This window comes from Piliocolobus tephrosceles, chromosome 8 (genome assembly GCF_002776525.5).
Source record: "Piliocolobus tephrosceles isolate RC106 chromosome 8, ASM277652v3, whole genome shotgun sequence".
NCBI classification, from domain to species: Eukaryota; Metazoa; Chordata; class Mammalia; order Primates; family Cercopithecidae; genus Piliocolobus; species Piliocolobus tephrosceles.
In genome coordinates this window covers 123,800,832-123,820,104 of record NC_045441.1, presented here as the reverse complement: position 1 = coordinate 123,820,104, position 19,273 = coordinate 123,800,832, and the positions used below count along the sequence as shown (strand labels likewise).

Below are 19,273 nucleotides of genomic sequence, written 5' to 3'. Positions count from 1 at the left end.
TACTTTCAAGTTAGTATTCTTCAAATGCCAATTGTACTATAAAGTAGATACAAATAAACTAATCTACCAATGAAAAGCCATGAAAAAAATGGTAAATATCTATAACAGGTATTATAGCTACAAATGTTTTACATGACTTTATCATTGAAATATATGTGACCTGCTTTGAAACAGAGTCAATGGCTTAAATAAATGATGACTTACATACCCACAGCATCTAAAAACATAGTGTGGAAGAGTATCATTAAGACAGATAAGCAATCAGTTGTGTCCATGGCCTACCCTGACTGCTCTGCGCTACATACCATAATCTTTTGCCCTCAATGAACAACAAATTTATGTCACAAGCCCCAATATACCATTCCTTCTGCTCATGTGAATAAAGTTCCATGCACTGTATTCTACCTTCCCTGCTTCATGTTTCAGCATATAGAACATCGCGAGTGTCTGTTGTGTTGAAATAAGTGTAACTGAGTGTTACAGGAAGGCATGAGTCAGACTCGTTTAGAAGCCTACCTAAAATTCACCAAACACATGGAGACACTTTGGGGATGCCATTTTCAGTCACTTTATTATCAGGAACTTTATTTTTAAACTAATTACAGGTACCCAAACATTGAAGTTCGAAAAATTAAAACAAACCAAAATGAGAAACTCAATAGCCATAGTTGTCTATCTGCTGCTTATTCTTGTGGCCAAAGAGGAATTCTACTAAATGTCAAATGAAGGATGTCGCTAAACTAGAAGACAAGTTAAAGGGCCTTGTTGTCATTTCTGTCATTGTGGTGGCGGTTGTTGGCTTTCTTGGAGAAATATATCTGTGACTTTCTCATTTAATGGGCCGCTGGCCCTAATTATCAAAGCATCCCTTTTCCTAGAGGAAAAGACTAGTAATAAATACATATGGTATATTATCTAATATCTCTTATTGTCATCCCAGAAAATCTTACTAAATATAAAAGTGAACTACTAATTGGAATAGTGCCTGTCAATGGTGACTCAAAAATGATTTCTTGGATGATAAATACCTTTAACTTCATCTCTACTTGTTGCTCTCCCATCTCAGAAACTTATGACCTTCATGAAACCCCAATTAGTTACTAGTTTAGTGACCGACTAGGGGGCTAGCAGGAAAGCTAACTCATAAGGCTGTGACATAAGCACTGAGGCATCCTAAAGCCTTATCTGGGTCACAATAAGTTACCTAGTTACCTATACAAACTCTACTCCACAGCCTAGCTCTGGAAAACCGGGGAAGAAGAGAGAGACTTCAGCACCCATAACACACTCCTATGCCACTTCTTTTGCATTTCTTCTTAGCCAATGGTTGGGAAAGACTATTTTTTAGCTTGTTTCACTTTTCCTTGATCTTCTACTTTCTTAATGGCTGCTTGGATGGCCTCTTGGTCACCCAGGAACTGATGAGGCCCAACAGCACGCAGGTTTTCATCCAGTTCCAGAAGAATGGGGACTCCAGTAGGAAGAGTAATGTTGATGATGTCTTCATCTGAGATACCTGTTGATCAGGACAGGAAGAGACCAGGTGTTAAAAGACAACTCGGGGGAAGTTCTGTTTAATTACGTAACTGCACTTTAATCCCATTTAACTGTGTGCCTGAAACATGCAGGTACTGAGGGATTCCAGCTATAATTCCTGGAAGCCAGGAACTTTCCAGAAATTACAAGAAAAAAGGCTTAGAGATTCAGAGCAAGTGCTACATCAGGACAGTAGATACCTTTTGGGACAATCTGTTCCTGTTTCCTATCTAAACCTGAAAGGAAGGAAAATTATTTTCTCTATGCCCACATTTGTGTTACTAGTTTTCCAAAGAATCAGGCCATCTCAAAAAATCAGAAAGTGAACCAGGAGCGTTTTCTGTGTTTCTCCTTTTATGTGTTGTACCTGGTACTAAAATTAGGATTTTTCGCTAATCTCTAAATCTAGTTCATTTGATTAGAATGTGTTTGGTTTTCCCACACTTAGTGAGCTTGCAATACCCAGAGCTAGATCCAGTCCAGCAGGAATGCTTTCCTAGGTGCTTAGAAAGCACAGTCAAGGGGAATCAGGAAGGGATTTTACAGCATGCCTGTGAACACGGCTCGCTCTCCTGTGGTCCCTGAACATTCCAGCTGCTAAAAAAGGAAGGTATATATAACACACAAGCCACCTTTAGTCCTTTTTAAAGTACAATTGAATTACAGGTAATTCAACTTGGACCAGAAGAGCGGTAGTTGTAGTAGAAGTGGTAGTAATAATATTTTTTATTATTACAAGTACTTTTAACAAGAAATAGCAAATATATCCTGAGTACATATTTCATGCCAGGTACTCTTTTAAGGATTTTGTATGTATTAACTCATTTAATCATCATTGCAATCCTATGACGACATATTATTTCTCCATGTAACAAGTTCTGGCACAGAGAGGTTAAGTAAACAATGATCACACAGATAGTAAATGGCACAGCCTGGATTCAAACCTAGGGGTCTGTACCTACTGTGTAATGTAACTCCTCTCAAGTTTCTCTGATTTCAAAGTCAGCAAAGGGAAGGCATGAGAAAGAGATGAAGTTCAACAAACTAAAAGACAACTGAAAGTATTCAAATTATCTACTTGAAAAATACTCCTTTATTAATTACATAGACTTCTAAATGCTAACCATATGCATCCCGTTCTATCTTAACAGAAAGGACCTAGCTGGAACAAGTTCAGGGGAGTCCAAGGGTTTGTTTTTACTTGAGGGTGGGGCAGAATAAGTTGTTATCAGTTAGCAATCAATGCACCTTTTCATTTTAATTAGCCATTGGTCCTAACTGGGAGCACCAGCCAGAGTCACAGAATCGTAGCACTGGATCCTCACTGCTGGGCTGGCTCTCTATTAGAATTTCATGTCAAGGCCTAGAAGAGCTACCTAATAACTCGTATACACAAACTATCCATACTCAAACAACTATGAAAATGGAAAGGATCTTAACTTGGAAGACACAGTCTCTTCCAAGTAAGTGTACTGTCCCATCACCTCCCCCGCCAGTCCCCCTTCAATGTACTATGCAATTTTAGGCAAGTAACTTCTCTGGACCTCCAATTCTCCTGTCAATTAAAAGAAAGAAAGAACAAAAAACACACACTCTTCCTTTGCCAGCATTTTAAAGGGTTGTGGGATAAAAGGGGTGGCTTAAAAGAGAACATACATGAAAAAAGGGTAGCACAATAAGTCTCTCTTCTTTCTCTATTAGGAATTCCCTTCTAGGTAGAAGATTTAAAGGGAAGGTTACTAAGATACTCCTTTGCCCTGCCAAGCCCCCACCCTCGCACTGCAACCTTACAGAAGATTACCATCACAAACTACAGCTGCTGAGAACAAATCTATTCAGACCAGACCGCTAGCTGTTTAGCAGGGAGATGACTGCTCTAGATTCTAAGCACCTTCCGGCTCCATCAGGTCAGAAATGTCAGCTAGTTGCACAACAGCCACCACATACATCCCTTGGAAAGAGCAGGAGGGGAAGTCAACAGCCTGTCATTTGGAGTCAGGTGACCACTGAGCCTTTCAAATCCAACAGTACTCACTCCCAAATCCAGGGGAAGCTCTGGAGGTCTCCAAACCTAACTCATTCACTAACTAGTAACTGAGGACCCTTTATGTTCCTAGTACTCTGTGGCAGAACATGTGTGAGTGACCTTGGCCAAGATTTTACCTCCAATGAACTATTTCTTCATTTATAAAATGAGAGAGGATAGTCTCTCTAGCACCAACATTCCTTTATTTTATTCTTAATGGTTAAGAAAAGCAGAGGCACCTTGGAGACACAAGAGCAAGAGGACACTGAGTACTGTTTATATTCATCTACTGTGCAAGGACCATGCTTTATCTGTTTCCAGAGTCTGTAAGCATATTGCTCACTAAATTGGAGAGAAAAATGGATTTTATAGATTTCTCCAAATAATCTAAATTCTAAAAATTAATTTGTTAAAAGATAACAAAAGTGACCATGTTTGACTAAAAGTTTACCAGGAGAAGCAGAAACTACGAGTGTACATACCTATCAGCATCTCGGATTCACCACTCATAGATGTGTGCCTTCGCAATGTCAACAACTATTAATCTTAAGCTCTTGAACCCAGGACTTCATTGTAGAATGACTGAACATTCTACTTCTATTCAACATTGTATTTAAGATTCTAGCCAGGGCAACTAGGCAAGACAATGAAATTAAAGGCACCCAGATTGGAAAGGATGAAGTAAAACTATCTCTATTTGCCGAAAGTATGATCCCACCAATAACCTTTTAGAACAATAAATTCAGCAAGGCTGCAGGATACAAGAACAATACAGAAAAGGAAATTGGGTTTTTGATACGGTAGCAATAAGCAACATGAAAGATTAAGTAAACAATTCTACTTATAGTAACATCAAAAAGAATAAAATGCTAAAAATAAATTTAACCCAAAAAGTACAAAACTGTACTCTGACTACTACAACACAGTGTTCAAATTAAAACCTAAACATGTATTTATGGATTAGAAGATGTAACACTATCAAGAGGACAACATTCCCTAAATTAACGTACAGATTCAATACAATCTATCAAGAATCTCAGTGGACTTTTTTGTATAAATTTACAAACTGAACTTAAAGTTCGTATGGAAATCTAAGGTACTCAGAATAGCCAAAACAATATTGAAAAAGAAGAAAAAACCAAAGGACTCATAGTTCCTGATTTCAAAACTTACTACAAAGCTATAGCAATCAAGATAGACACAGATCAATGAAGTAGAATTGGGAACCCAAAAAAAACCCTCATATCTTATATCAATTGATTTCCAACAAGTGTGCCAAGGCGATGAAATGCATAAAGAATAATCTTTTCCACAAATAGTACTGGGATAACTGTATATCCACATGTAAAAGAATGAAGTTGGACCCCTAACTCATACTTTATATAAAAATTAACTCGAATGAAAGACTTCAGAGTCAAAAGCCAAAATGGTAAAATTTTTTTAGAAAAACAGCCATAGGAGTAAAGTCTTCATGACCTTGAGTTAATTAATGGTTTCTTAGATATGACACCAAAAGCATACACAAGAAAAAAATAAATAAACTGGGTATATAAAAACTAAAAATGCTTGTGCTTCAAAGGACACTATTAAGAACATAAAAAGGCAACCCAGAGAATGGGAGAAAAATTTGCATAGCATATATATTCTAGATACAAGTTCCTTATCAGATATAAGAACTGCCTCCAATAATAAAAAGACAAATGATCAAATTTAAAAATGGGCAAAAGGTTTGAACAACCATTTCTCCAAAGATATACAAATGGTCAATAAGCACATAAAAATAGGCTTAATATTACTAGCTATCAAGGAAATGCAAATCAAAACCACAATGAGATACTACTTTGTACCCACTAGGATGGCAACAATAAAAAGTCAGATTATAAACAAGTGTGAGTAAGCATGTGGAGAAACTGGAGTCATAATACACTGTAAAATCAGGTATGCAAAAGGCTATAGCCTCTTTGGAAAACAGTCTGGCAATTCCTTTTGTTACACACACATCTACCATATGACCCAGCAATTCCACTACTAAGCATATACCCAAGAGAAATGAAACATGAGTCTATATGAAACTTGTACATAAACCTTCATAGCAGCATTATTCACAATAGCCAAAAAGTGAACACAACACAAATGTCCATTAACTAATGAACAGATAAATTAAATGTGGTATATCCATACAATTGAATATTATTTGGCAATGAAAAGGAATGAAGTACTGATGCAAACCACAATGAGGTTCTTGGAAGAACCTTGAAAGCATGATGCTACTAAATAAAAGAAGTCAGTCACAAAGGAGCACTTATTGCATGAGTTCATTCATATGAAATGTCCACAACAGGCGAATCTATAGTGACAGAAAGTAGATCAGTGGTTGCCCAGGGCTGGAATAGGGGAGGGACTGAGGGGACGGTAACAGCTAAGGAGTGCTGGGTTTCTTTTTAGGGTAGTGAAAATGTTCCAATCTTGATTGTGGTAATGGAGTTACAATTTTGTGAATACACTAAAAGTCATTTAACTGCATACTTTAAATGGCAAATTGCACGGTATGTGAATTATAATGCAATAAAGATGTTAAAAAATAGTCAACAGGGCCCAGTGCGATGGCTCACGCCTCTAATTCCAGCACTTTGGGAGGCCAAGGTGGGTGGATCACCTGAGGTCAGGGGTTCAAGACCAGCCTGGCCAACATGGCGAAACCCCGTCTCTACTAAAAATACAAAAATTAGCCAGGCATAGTGGTGCACGCCTGTAATCCCAGCTACTCGGGAGGCTGAGGCAGGAGAATTGCTTGATCCTGGGAGGAGGAGGTTGCAGTGAACCGAGATTGCACTCCAGTCTGGGTGACAGAGCAAGACTCTGTCTTAAAAAAAAAAAAAAAAAAGTAAACAGATCCAGAGAGGTTAAATAAACCTGCTCCAGTCACAGGACTACTAAGGCAGTAAAAATGGACCTTTTTAAACGACCAAATCCCCAGGATTTAAACCCTGGTGAGGTGACTTGTCCATGGTTATTTCCACGACTACCGAGGAGGAGAGCGAAGAATGCTTCTATGAATGCTCTGCCCTTGTGAAAGGCTGGGTCCTAACTGGACGTCTGCTGATGCATCCCGTGTTCCCACGACTGGTAGAGAGAATGAATAAGTTTGTCTGATCCCCAGCTAACACACTGTGATCATGATGGGCCACGTTTAGGAGTTGTTGTCTGTGACTTTAGAAACCAGCTCCGGGTCTTCAGCAAGGGGCTGGGGCATACATGGGATTCACTTGTTTGACCATGGCCTCAGCTCTAACCAGATCCAACAGATCCCCTCTTTAACAGCGGCACTCTCAAGTTTGGTCCCTTTTATGTGGGACCACATTAAAGAGCCAAATAAACAAAGGCCACCGAAACTATAATATTTCAACTACAAAGGAAGGAGAGTTCAACAAAAATAGTAATGTTTCCAATAAATAAATAAACATTCCACTCTAATGACTACTCAAGCCATTCACACAGCAGACTAATTACTTACAAATATTTAAAACACTCAGACTGGTTAATAATCAGTCAATGAGACTTAAGTGACTAAAATTTTAAAACAGCAGATTAGGTAAAACCACAGTGAAGCCATTACTCATTACTCAATTTTGGCATAAGTTACATTCAACATCCTAAGAAAGTTAAGCAGGCAGAACTCCTAAGGCCAGAATAATGCATCTGAACTATATTAAACCAAACTGAATTAGTACTATATTATATAATATCCTATTATAAACTCATTCACTGGAACATTATAGGAAAGTTAAAAATGAGTGGCTAGATATCACATCCCTCGATAACTGGCTCAGATTTTTCTACAGTTCTATGGTTGTCTCATTACAAGCGGGGGATTTGTTCCAGGACTGCACGTGTACCAAAATCCACTCACACTCAAGGCTGGAAGTCAGCCCTACGTCTACACAGGTTTCACATCTAGCAAGTGTGGTATTTTTGATCCAAGTTTTGTTGGAAGGAAACCCATGTATAAGTGAACCTATGCAGTTCAAATCCGTGTTGTTCCAGGGTCGGCTGTAAAGGGAACCACCACTGAGTTCGCACCCTGTACCGACCCCTCTCCGCAGTGGTGTGGAGTTAAATACAGTTGTCATTACTTAGTGGACCATATTACTAAATAATTTCTGGACCCTAGCAGCCAAATCATAACAGTGTTACTTACAGTTGAACAAACATTTACTAAATTCTTGCAGTGGGCAAGGCACTGTGTTCTACAGTAATGTATGGGGGAGCAGGTGCAGGGCGAGAACTCAGTGGTGTTTCCCTTTACAGCTACCCCTGTCTTTAAGGGTCCGCCATTGCCTTTAAGTCTTGAATCGTCATGTAGAAGCACCTTGGAGCTAACTTACTGCAGTCAATTTAAATAATGGGATATTTTAAGGAAGAAATAATGAAAGTTTGGGGTAATAAGTCCAGGAAGTAACTCAAGGTCAAAACTGGGGACAAAGTCAAACAACTTTATTTTCTGCATAGAGGACTAACTTCAGGAAGTCAAATTTGCACCTACCAACCCTCTCCCCTAAGTCACCATAGCAGGAACAGGAACCAAAGACAAACTGTTATGTACACTGTACATCTACCAAAGCACCTCCTGGTAGAGGTGCTTGTGCAAATGCTCACTTTCCCCACCAGGATTATAAATTCCTTGAGAACAGGAACAATGTTTGATCCATTTCTGTATCACCCATGTTGTTAGAACATAGTGCCTTACCCACTGCAAGATTTAGTAAATGTTTGTTCAACTATAAGTAACACTGTTATGGTTTGGCTGCTTGGGTCCAGAAATTATTTAGTAATATGATCCACTAAGTAACTACAACTGTATTTATTCTGTGAATCTACTTTTTACATGTAACTAAAGGCTATAAGGAATAAAATGTTAGGCTGGGTGTGGTGGCTCACGTCTGTAATCCCAGCACTTTGGGAGGCAGAGGCAGGCGATCACGAGGTCATGAGATCGAGACCATCCTGGCTAACACAGTGAAACTCCGTCTCTACTAAAAATACAAAAACAAAATTAGCTGGGCGTGGTGGTAGGCGCCTGTAGTCCCAGCTACTTGAGAGGCTGAGGTGGGAAAATGGCGTGAACCTGGGAGGCGGAGCTTGTAGTGAGCCGAGATCGCGCCACTGCACTCCAGGCTGGGTGACAGAGACAGACTCCATCTCAAAAAACAACAACAACAACAAAGAACAAAATGTTAATTAAAAATCCTAAAACATAAAGCCTATATATGAAAACACCCCAAGGACTTTGTCAGAGGTGCAGTATAGACAAATTTCAGAAAGAGGTTAAAAGCTCCACAAAAGGACCCTGTGTCTCATTCCATATAGGTGCAGTATCCCTTGTACCAAGAACAAGACCTGATTTAGTGAACCCTAGGTGCATACCTGAATTGAATAAGTTCTAACTCTCTGGGTTTTCAAATTAAATCTAGTCTTTTGCTGTTGAAGCCTTGATTAAACATTGTGCTCCCCATGACCTTACCAAGAAAAAAAAGGAGAATTAAAAGAATCTTAGCCTCGAAGAAAAAGCTGTTGAAATCTAGTGCCAATAAAATAAACAATTCAAATTAAGTGGCTTTATATGTTCTTTGGTTTTCTCCAAAGTGTTCAAAATCTTTGAATTTTAGAAAACAGAAGAGATGGTCAGAGAGACAGAAAGATTTGCTACAGGACAAAAAGGAAAGAAGAAACCCCAATTCTGTAGTGCATACGCTTTGGAATTAGAAAAAAAAAAGGAAACAACTCCAGTCAACTCATTCATTAAATAAGGTGTGACCCACTCATTCCTCACTTCCCTCTCCTGGTCAGGTAAGTCACAATTCAAACCCTACCGACAAACAATCTGTGATAAGAGTTCTGTATTCCTTTATGGCCAATACGAGCTGAAACAAGAGATTCTGAATCTCACAGATGATCTACCTATTTTTAATTTTAATTATTTAAGATCTGCATACTATATATGTAAAGATGGGCTAGGGTGATTTGAATATTAAAACACAATAAAATAACAGACTAATTTAGAATAAGGCAGAGAGAAGAATCCATTCTACGTTTAATTTTATAGTTAAAATAGCCTATAATGTTTAAAAAACAAAGGGTTCTATAATCAATTATTATAAAAGAAAGCTTAGTCACACCAATAGGCAACTACTTGCCTCACAGAAGAGAGGCCTGAATTGGCTGCTTCTGAAAATATCCCACTAAAATGCCAAAGGTGACCAACTCATCAGTCCCTGTCCCCACAGCTAGTCCCAGCTGACCGTTCCTCCCTGAGTGTCTAATTTTATCTCACCACTTCTGTGTCTTGCTATATATGCAGCTGCACACAGGTCTTCAGGGATCAAGTCTGTCTTGCATGAGTGTCTTGTGTGTCACTCTTACTCCAAACTCGAAACGGCCTCGTCCTGTGCTTGAACCCAGACTAAACAATCCATTTCCTCTGGCAAGATGCAGACTACATCCAGTGGTTCAGTTTGGTACCGGGCTTTTCCTTTGATGCTCGCCAGCAGGAAACAAACAGGAAGTGACTATGCCAACCACAGAGAATGAAACACACGCCTGTCTGGAACGCGACAGTACAGGATGCTTTCAGATACTTAGGTTGACATTAGATGTTTTCATGGTGGCGCTTTGTGAGAAGTGTGTCTGAACCAGTCAGAGGTGGGCCCTGCTTTTTAACCTGGACTTATTAGTACAATCATAGGTAATTATATTTCTAAAAGCCAGTAAAGCAGTCCCTTAAGTAGGCATTTTTTTACTATATAATATCCTGTATGTCTTGTTTTGACTTCTTTCTTCTGAAAGCATTAACTACCATCAGACTAAAAGTAAAGCAATCTCAAAAGCATATACGATTTATGAGCAGAGATATTATATAAATAAGTCATTTGACAGGGGAAGGGTCATCCCCATTAGCCAAGAAGCCTGTCTTAGGTACTGACATGTGGTTTCCACGTTTGCAATTCTCATACAAGAGTGTTATCTAGTTCCGAATCAGTATCACTTGCCTCTCAGTGTACCATTTATCTGTGTTGACTCTAGGAGGTCCTTGTTGACCCGCTCCTAGACTAGGTTGTTACAAGAAGAAAAAGGAGGGGATGGAAGGCCCAATTAAGGCTAACGAAATTGATGATAATAGGCAGAGATAGCTCTGGGATAAAAAAAAATTAAAAAACTTTATTAGAGGAGTTTTCAACCTGTAACATTAGCAAGATTCTCAAACAAAACTTCATGGTCCAGCAACTTAAACATAACTTCTCATGAAGAAGGACTTTAAAAGGCAGTTCCCTATAATGACCATGATTTAGGTGCTAAATAAAGTCAGAACCAGATGGCTCCTGAAGCCTTGAGAAAGCATAACAAATGCCCTCCAGGTTAGTTTTCAAAGGCAAAGATAGGTGCATACAGCAACCTTCACTTAATTCTCCTAATTGACTAATGTAGTCTATTACTTTGTGAACAAAAGATAAGGTCCCAATTAAGGCAATGGTGAGTTCACTGGACAAAGCAAGGCTTTTTGAGGTATAATTTACATACAGCAAAAGTCATCCTTTTTAGCATGTAAGTTCTATGAGTTTTGACAACTGCATACAATAGTGTAATAACCAGTCAGGATCTAAAACAGCTCTATCAAACCCTTAAAATTTCCTTGTGCCCCTTGGCAGCCTACCCTTTCCCCACCAATCTGTTTTATTTCCCGATAAAACATTTTCCAAAACAGCACATAAATGGAATCATACAATACACAGCTGTTTTAGCCCAATTTCTTTCACTTAGCACAATGCAGCTGAGGTTCATCCATGATAATGGGTGTACCAATAGTTTGCTTCTTTTTATTAAAGCAGTTTCTTTAAGCAAAACAGCTTACTGATCAATGACTGATCAAACGAAATAAAAAATATGACCTGGATATACTAAACGGCAAAGTAAAACGCAGTATTGAACCATAGCTTTCCAGTGAGTTCAGAGCCATGTTCTAGTTCCTACATAAAACAACATGTGTATGTAAAATGTCTAAAACTGTGCTTGGCACGCAGTACGCACTCAAGAAAGGTCATCTTGTATAGCTATGCTGGAATGCGCCATTCAGACCACAATGTTATAACAGCAGTAATAATTTAAGACTCGATTAGTTGCATTAAATTACCTTTTTATAGTTTACCTGCCATGGATGTTCTTGACTCAGCTTCTTAAAACACAGTATTCCAAAGAATAGGTCAAGGGAAAGGCTACCTTTTAGAAAAAAATTTTAAAGCCCAGGTGATAACTGTGTGTGGAGCCTCAGTGAACTGAGTTTTTAGTAGAGTTCTTGACGCCAACTAATTACCATGATCGTGGCCAAGGAATCTGGAGTCTCTTTAGACTTCAGTTTCTTCCAACAGCACCTGTCTTCTTTTCCACAAATGGAGAAAGCATCAGTCAGGATATGACTGCCTATAGTGTCATAATATCAAATATTTGAGAAACAGCTAACATCTTCAGAACCAACACTCTTTACTGTTGACGTACATGGATGATACCTCTAAGAGCAGACCTAAGAGGAGATGAGTAATACTAGCATACTCTTGGTAGAAAGATGTTAAAGCAATTTGAGATTTCAGCATAGACCAATATTCTAATTAGTTATTTAACTGGGGTCATAATTCTTCCCACCCCATAGTTACAGTTTTCAAACAATAAGAAAGTATTTTTCTGATAGGACAGTATGCTGTCATTGATGTTATCAGTTACCACACTCCTTCCCAGTAGGTAAAACATTTTTAGCTTGTCAAGCAATTTAAAGACAAAATAAGGAAAATTTACTCCAGTCCCTTGCAAGAGCCCATATTGTATGGGTGAAGTTTACATAAACATCTCTAGAAAGCATGGCTTGGAATCACATGAATCTGCAGCCACAAGTGTTTTTACTTTCATAATAAATGAAAAGAAATTTTGCAACTTTTGTGCTTACAGGAAATATAAACCCTGGTTATGCCCATTTCTAGATTCAATTCTTAACAGTAGTGAAAGCTAACATCTTCATTTTCATGTTTTTATCTTCTAAAAGTGGTTCTCACTATGTTGTCCAGGCTGATCTTAAACCTAGGTACAAGCAATCCTCCTGCCTCCGCTTCCCTAGTAGCTGAGACTACAGGTGCGTGACACCACACCCAGCTCAACATCTTTATAGTGAGGTAACCACATAATTTAGCATCCAGGCTGGGGCACTTCTGAAAGTAAAAGGAGATGCTATTAATAATTACATTCGGACAACAGGTATTAATCACAAAATGGGCATGTATGATCATGTAACTTGATAGTAAGCATAAACTGGCAATTAAGATGGTAACTTTTGTTTTTTACCACCATAAACACATACACATGAACTGGCAAAGTAGTCCTTCCTATAAAAGAAAATATTTATTTCCCCCTAAACAGCTGGGGAGATTCACTTAATTTTTGGAGTCTTGAAAAGTTAGTATCTAAATCCAATGAATGAAATGTTTTGTTTTAGATTGGTAAATTACCAAGAAGCACACAAACTTCTGTAATTTGAGCTCTGGAAAGTTAGACATGCAATACAAGAGGACTAACATGAGACTAACATGCCTATTCTGGCGAGTTAATACATCTATAATCAATTTTGAAAGGGCTAAATTCACTAAATTAACAGAAATGATGTGAAAAAAATATGATGACATACTGTTTCTTCTGATCCTGAGAAAGTCACTTATGCTTAATTCTTACAGCTGTGAAATAGAATACTTGGGACCTTATTTTTCAATAGACATTGTAAGAGAAACTTTATTAATGCAGACTGGCATTTAGAGACAATAACTAACTTATGCAATGATCCTGAAATCCAATCCAGCCTATTTCATGTACATGACATAGTTTCTTCCATGTTAGGTGTGGGAGTTAAGTCACAGTAGGGAACTACAGCAACATCTAAGAACTCCATTAGTATTAACTGGAGTACCACCAGGGGGTACTATAGACCAGAAAGGAACAAAGTCGTCATATCCAGGATGGGTGAGAGTCAAGCTTACAAAGTATCCTTCTATTTTCCTGCGGACCAATCTGGATCCTCACATCCACTCTATTAGTTTTCTTGGCTATGGTCTTATCCTAACTGCATGTTCTGGCTTTTCTGCCATTTTTTCCCTCTAACTATCTGCCATCCTCCTTGGTCACCAACCCCATCGCTTTTATTTTCTACCTCTCTCATAGATACCTCCCTCTCGGGCAGCCCATGTCCTTTTCTGTGTTCACATACTTCCCACTGAAGTCACTGCCTACAATTTACCTCTTTCTGCACCAACCCCACTGTTTTACATCAATTATCCCCCAAATAAAAACATTTTCTATAAAGCCTGTTTATGGTAATAGGGATAGGAGTTATAATGTAAGGCTACTTTAAAATGTCATTAATGGCCAGGTGCACGGTGGCTCATACCATAATCCCAGCACTTTAGGAGGCTCAGGTGGGTAGATTGCTTGAGGCCAGGAGTTCGAGACCAGCCTGGCCAACATGGCGAAACCCCATCTCTACTAAAAAGCTACAAAAATTAGCCAGGTGTGGTGGTACACACCTATAATCCTAGCTACTCAGAAAGCTGAGGCATGAGAATCGCTTGAACCCAGGAGGCGAAGGCTGCAGTGAGCCAAGATCGAACCACTGCATTCCAGCCTGGGCAACACAGTGAGACTTTGTCTAAAAAAGAAAAGAAAAGAAAATGTCATTAATCTCTAAAGGTCATTCAGTTTCATACTTCCAACTTAAAAAAATAAAATAAAATAAAAAAATTTAAAAAGACCTTTAGATGAAGGACTGGAAGCTGCCTGAAGACCAATGCCTGCTTATTTCCCAGCGAGCCCTATAAGTCCACTTCTGCCCCAGCGGTCAAAGCTGCACTTTCATTTTTCCCGGTGTTCTATACTCCACAGCCGTGCATTTCAGCTTTGTACTCACTTCTATATGTTTGCCCTCCCCTACGGTTTTCTAGGCCAATGACAAATCCTTCTACCTTTCAATTCCATTGATTATTTTTCCAGCTTTAATGAGATATAATTCACATACAATTCACCCACACAAAGTGTGCAACTCAATGGCTCTTAGCATATTCAGAGTTGTGCAACCCTTACTACAATCAATTTTAGAGTATTTTGTATCACCCCAACAAGAAACTCTGTACGCATCAGCAAATCACTTGCAAAATCTTCCATCCTCCCCACCCTCTAAGCAACAACAACTCTACCTTCTGTTTCTAAAGATTTGCCTATTCTGGGTATTTCATATAAATGAAACCCTATAATATGTGATCCCTTGTGGCTGGCTTCTTTCACATAACAGAGTTATTTCAATGTTCATCCATATGGTAGCATGTATCAGCATCACCTCCCCTTTTATTGCCAAGTAATATTCCATTGTATAGACAGACCCCATTTATAAGTTGATGAACACTTGGGTTGTTCCATTTTTTGTCTACTATGAATAATGCTGCTCTGCAGGTTTAGGTACAAGCTGTTGTGTGGACATGTGCTTTCGTTCCTCTTGGGCATTGTGATGGTTTGAACTGTGATCCCCTCAAAAAGATATGCTGAAGCCCCAACCTCCAGTACCTTAGAATGTGACCCTATTTGGAAATACAGTGTTTAACAGAGAATAATCCCATTAAAATGGAGGCCACTGGTGGGAGGGGGTGGGCTAATATTATTGGGGGCCTTATAAAAGGGGAAATGTGGATAAGAAACACACACCCAAGGAGAATGCCAAGGAGCGATGCTACTGCAAGCCACAGAACATCAAAGATTGCCAACAAACACCGAAGCTAGCCAAGGCAAGGAAGAATTGTCTCCTAGATTCATCGGAGAGATCACAGCCCTGCTCACACCTTGATTTGGGACTTCCAGCCCCCAGAAAACACATTTCTATTGTTTTAACCCACCCAGTTTAGGTGCTTTCTTACGGCAGCACTGGGAAGCTACTACAGCTATATGCATAGGTGTGGGATTGCTGGATCCTATGGTAACTCTGTGTTTAGCCCTTCTGAGGATCTGCCAGATTGTTTTCCAAAGCAGGCACACCATTTGATTAAATTAATTTCATAAATGGCTAATAGTTTCAAAACCTCCCTCAAATGTGGAAACGTAAGTTTTGCTATGTCTAAACACAACCTCTACATGTAATTTTCTCTTTGCCCCAGCATGGTTATAGTCTTCTTTACCACCATTTCTAAACGTTCCTATTTCCCTCAAAAAGAACAGTAACAAACAGTTAAATCATCAATGCACTAGCAGGAGGGAATGTGTACAATCAGCTGTGGGTGGGCTGTAGAATGAGTTTAAAGAGATCTATAACAAATTTGAAGATAGGTGAAGAGTCAGTGGTATTAAACAGTAGGAAACTTTTTAAAAGGGGGACTTCCAAGCTAAGAAGGTGGAGAAAGAGGACCCTAAAGGAGATAGTGGCATTTTCTTGAGGGAAGGGAGCCTGGCCACAATAAATCTGAGTCCCAGGTCTAAAAAAGGAGTTGGCACAGTTGAATAGAATACACCTCTGGCAGAAATTCTGAAATTCTGAATTTCAGTTTGTTGTCTAGTAGGAGCCTCAACTCTTCTTCAAACAATAAAATACTATGGTCCATTAATGATGAAGTTATATATCACTAATGATGAAGTTAAAGATCTAATTATCCTGAACAAGAACAGAAACTTTTATATACTTGAGTAAATAAGATACGCAAGTGCGTGTGCGCACGCACATAAACACACACGCGCGTACACACACACACATATCAAGTGCCACGTCTAGCCAATAAAATTTTAGTATCTAATAGTCTGTAGATTTTAGGTCTCTGCATGACTAATGGATGTCAGCTATACAAGTAATGATTTAGTTCTTGGTCATATTATAAAAATCAGGGGAAAATAATCACATGCTAAAGATTACTTCATTTTTAACTAATAATCTATTTCTACTTATTTCACATACAAGGTCAGCCTTTTTATTTGTCACAGCCTCTTATAGAAAATTCAAGCGGAATGAAAAGGAATGGTGGAGAAATGTCTTCTATTTATTACCAGTAAGCTAACTGCTGACAGTGATGAAAGGCAGGAAAACACCAGATAGGGCATATCATGCAAAAACCACAATCATTTGGGATGAGTGGAGACAGAGAGGGAAACGAGAAATCCGCAGAACAGTCAGAAATCCAGAAGGGGTCACAGTGCAATCACTGATGCTCAAAACCGGTGAACCTGAATTCTCAAAAGAGGTCATTTGGTTCATGTTACTTAAAAAGAAGGTAACAATACAATATGTTTTAGTATACATGTAGAACACGACATAAAGTAGTTAAAATTATGGTGCTGCTGATTTCCAAAAATTGAGAGTCAAGATAAATAAATAAACCAACTATGCTTTTAGTTTCCTTCCCCCTAACTTTCTTCCGGTCAATGACTAAACCTGCTCTGAAAAGAGGAGTGAAACAAAAGAACTGCTCAGGAAACCTACGTCTGGAAACACAGCAATCATTGTTTAAAGTTGGAAGAACGTGAGCAAAACTGAAGTCTCGATAATTTACTCAACTTGAAAAACTCAAATTTACTTTCAAGGCCGTTTCAACGATTCCTTCCTTTCCTAGCTTCCTTTCATTTCACTACAACAAGCCATACAGTCCTTTAGACCAGTGCTTCTCAAAGTGTGGAACCCCAATCAGCAGTATCAGCATCACCTAACGCTTCTAAGAAATGCAGATTCTCAGGGTGCACCCCAGACCTACTGCTTCCGAAACTCGGAGGGTGGGACCCAGAGTCTGTGATACACCAACCTCTCCAGGTGACTCTGATGCTTGCTAAAGTCTGAAAACTGCTGCTTCGGGTAACAGGAACGGAAAACGCACAAGAGATCTGATTTCTAGAACAAGATGATTCTTAAATCTGAAGTGACAAAGGGGGATAGAGAAGGAGAGTCTATTGTGTAACTAGGGCATCAGTAGCTTAATTTCTAGATTAAGGCCCAGATATCACACTTGGCAACCTCTAATAAGTGGTATATAAAGCTGGTACCTTCCAGGTGTTTTAGGAGTGCCCTACTGCTATTTCCATGAGCAGATATCAGAATGGTTTTGCCACGTAAGACTTCAGGAGCAATCCTTTCATTCCAATAGGGAAGGAGTCTTTCCAGAACATCCTTTAAGCTTTCAGACCGTGGCAGTTGATCCAAGGGCACATCACATACTTTATACCTCCGGTCGTTGTAGATTTCGTGGTAGTAAGGATGAGACTCCTCAATGGGAGGTGGGGTTACATTGTAGCTTCTTCTCCAGAGCCTCACTTGTTCTTCACCATGATTCAAAGCCATTTGCTCCCTGTTGAGACCGATCAAGGCCCCATAGTGACGCTCATTTAGACGCCAGGAGCTTTCCACGGGCACCCATTCCTGCCCTAGCTCTTCCAGGATCAGCCAGGCTGTGTGAATGGACCGATTAAGGACAGATGTGAATACAAGATCAAACTCAAAGTTTAACGCTTTGAGTTGCTTCCCACAGTTCCGAGCTTCCTCCATGCCTTCACTGTTGAGTTTCTGATCCACCCAGCTACAAAAACGGTTCTCCTTATTCCAAGCACCCTCTCCATGTCTTAACATAATAAGTTTGTACTTGGACATACTGATGGCTGAACTTCCCAGGCGTTTTCAAATGGGCTAATATTCAAGGACAGCAATACATCTAGAAAGACAAGAACAAGGCTAAGTTATATTCTTCATTCAACTGACCACCTAGGGATAGAAACAGTTTTACAACACCCAATTTCTAAAAGAAACTGAAATCCCTTTGAACAGTCAGAAATGTGATAACTCATACACTGGGACATATACAGGCATATTCTATAGATATTAATAATTCATTACAGGGAATCTAGTTGACTTTTTTCTGATGTTTGGATAGCATGTTAACTGTATGACATAAAATAACAAAACACTTCATTCTAATGGCATGCTGTGTTTCTGCCAGATACAAAGGCAATTTGTGCTTACAGTAGAAAGGACTTAATATAATGAGTTACAGACGTCTGAAAGAATGACTAGTAGCTGGGAACTCCCAGCTCCCAGCAGCTGACTCTACACTGAAGGCGTCCTTTTCACTTTGTTTTCCTGTGGTGGAAAAAGAAGTATTTACCAGTCTCACATTCTTATATTATTAGAATAATATAGAAGTTATTAAACATGTTATTTCAATGCACCACTGCATATATCTGGCATGTATCACTGGCTGGTGGCAACTAGCTCTTCAATGCCACAGGCTACATCACACACTAGAAAATCTAAGGTATGCAAAACACATCAGTTCAACATTCAGACAAATTAAAAATGATTTAAAGAGACACTAACACCAAATATGGTATGCACCTAAATAATCTTGCACCTGCCTGAAGACAGTTTTCAGCAGGAATAAATCTAGATGCAAAATAAGCTATCAAATGCAAGCAGCTGAGGGATGCTGCCTGTACAAACAGATCTGGTCTGTAGGAGTGAGAGGAACCACACTGATAAACAGGCCACGCCTCCTCCTCCCCAGCCCTCCAGATATCCTACACACACCAGCTACATCTTAGCAGGCGGAGAATCTAGTAAAGGGAGACCAGCAACTCTCAAGCTATGCTGAACTCCTTACATTTAAGCTGTTGGCC

At 39.2% G+C, this 19,273-nt stretch overlaps 1 protein-coding gene across 2 annotated transcripts in view; it reads right to left on the bottom strand.

Annotated features, from left to right (window-relative positions):
• Positions 1-544: 544 nt before the first annotated feature.
• Positions 545-19,273, bottom strand: part of BPGM (bisphosphoglycerate mutase) — a 29,326-nt gene continuing 10,597 nt past the window's right edge. For both annotated transcript variants that reach the window (XM_023190089.2, XM_023190090.2), the window contains 2 exons: positions 17,651-18,312; positions 545-1,516 (listed from right to left, as the gene is read on the bottom strand). In XM_023190089.2, coding sequence (XP_023045857.1) covers positions 1,338-1,516; positions 17,651-18,251 — 780 coding nt within the window. In that variant the 5' untranslated portion in view covers positions 18,252-18,312 and the 3' untranslated portion in view covers positions 545-1,337. The remainder of the gene's footprint in view (positions 1,517-17,650; positions 18,313-19,273) is intronic.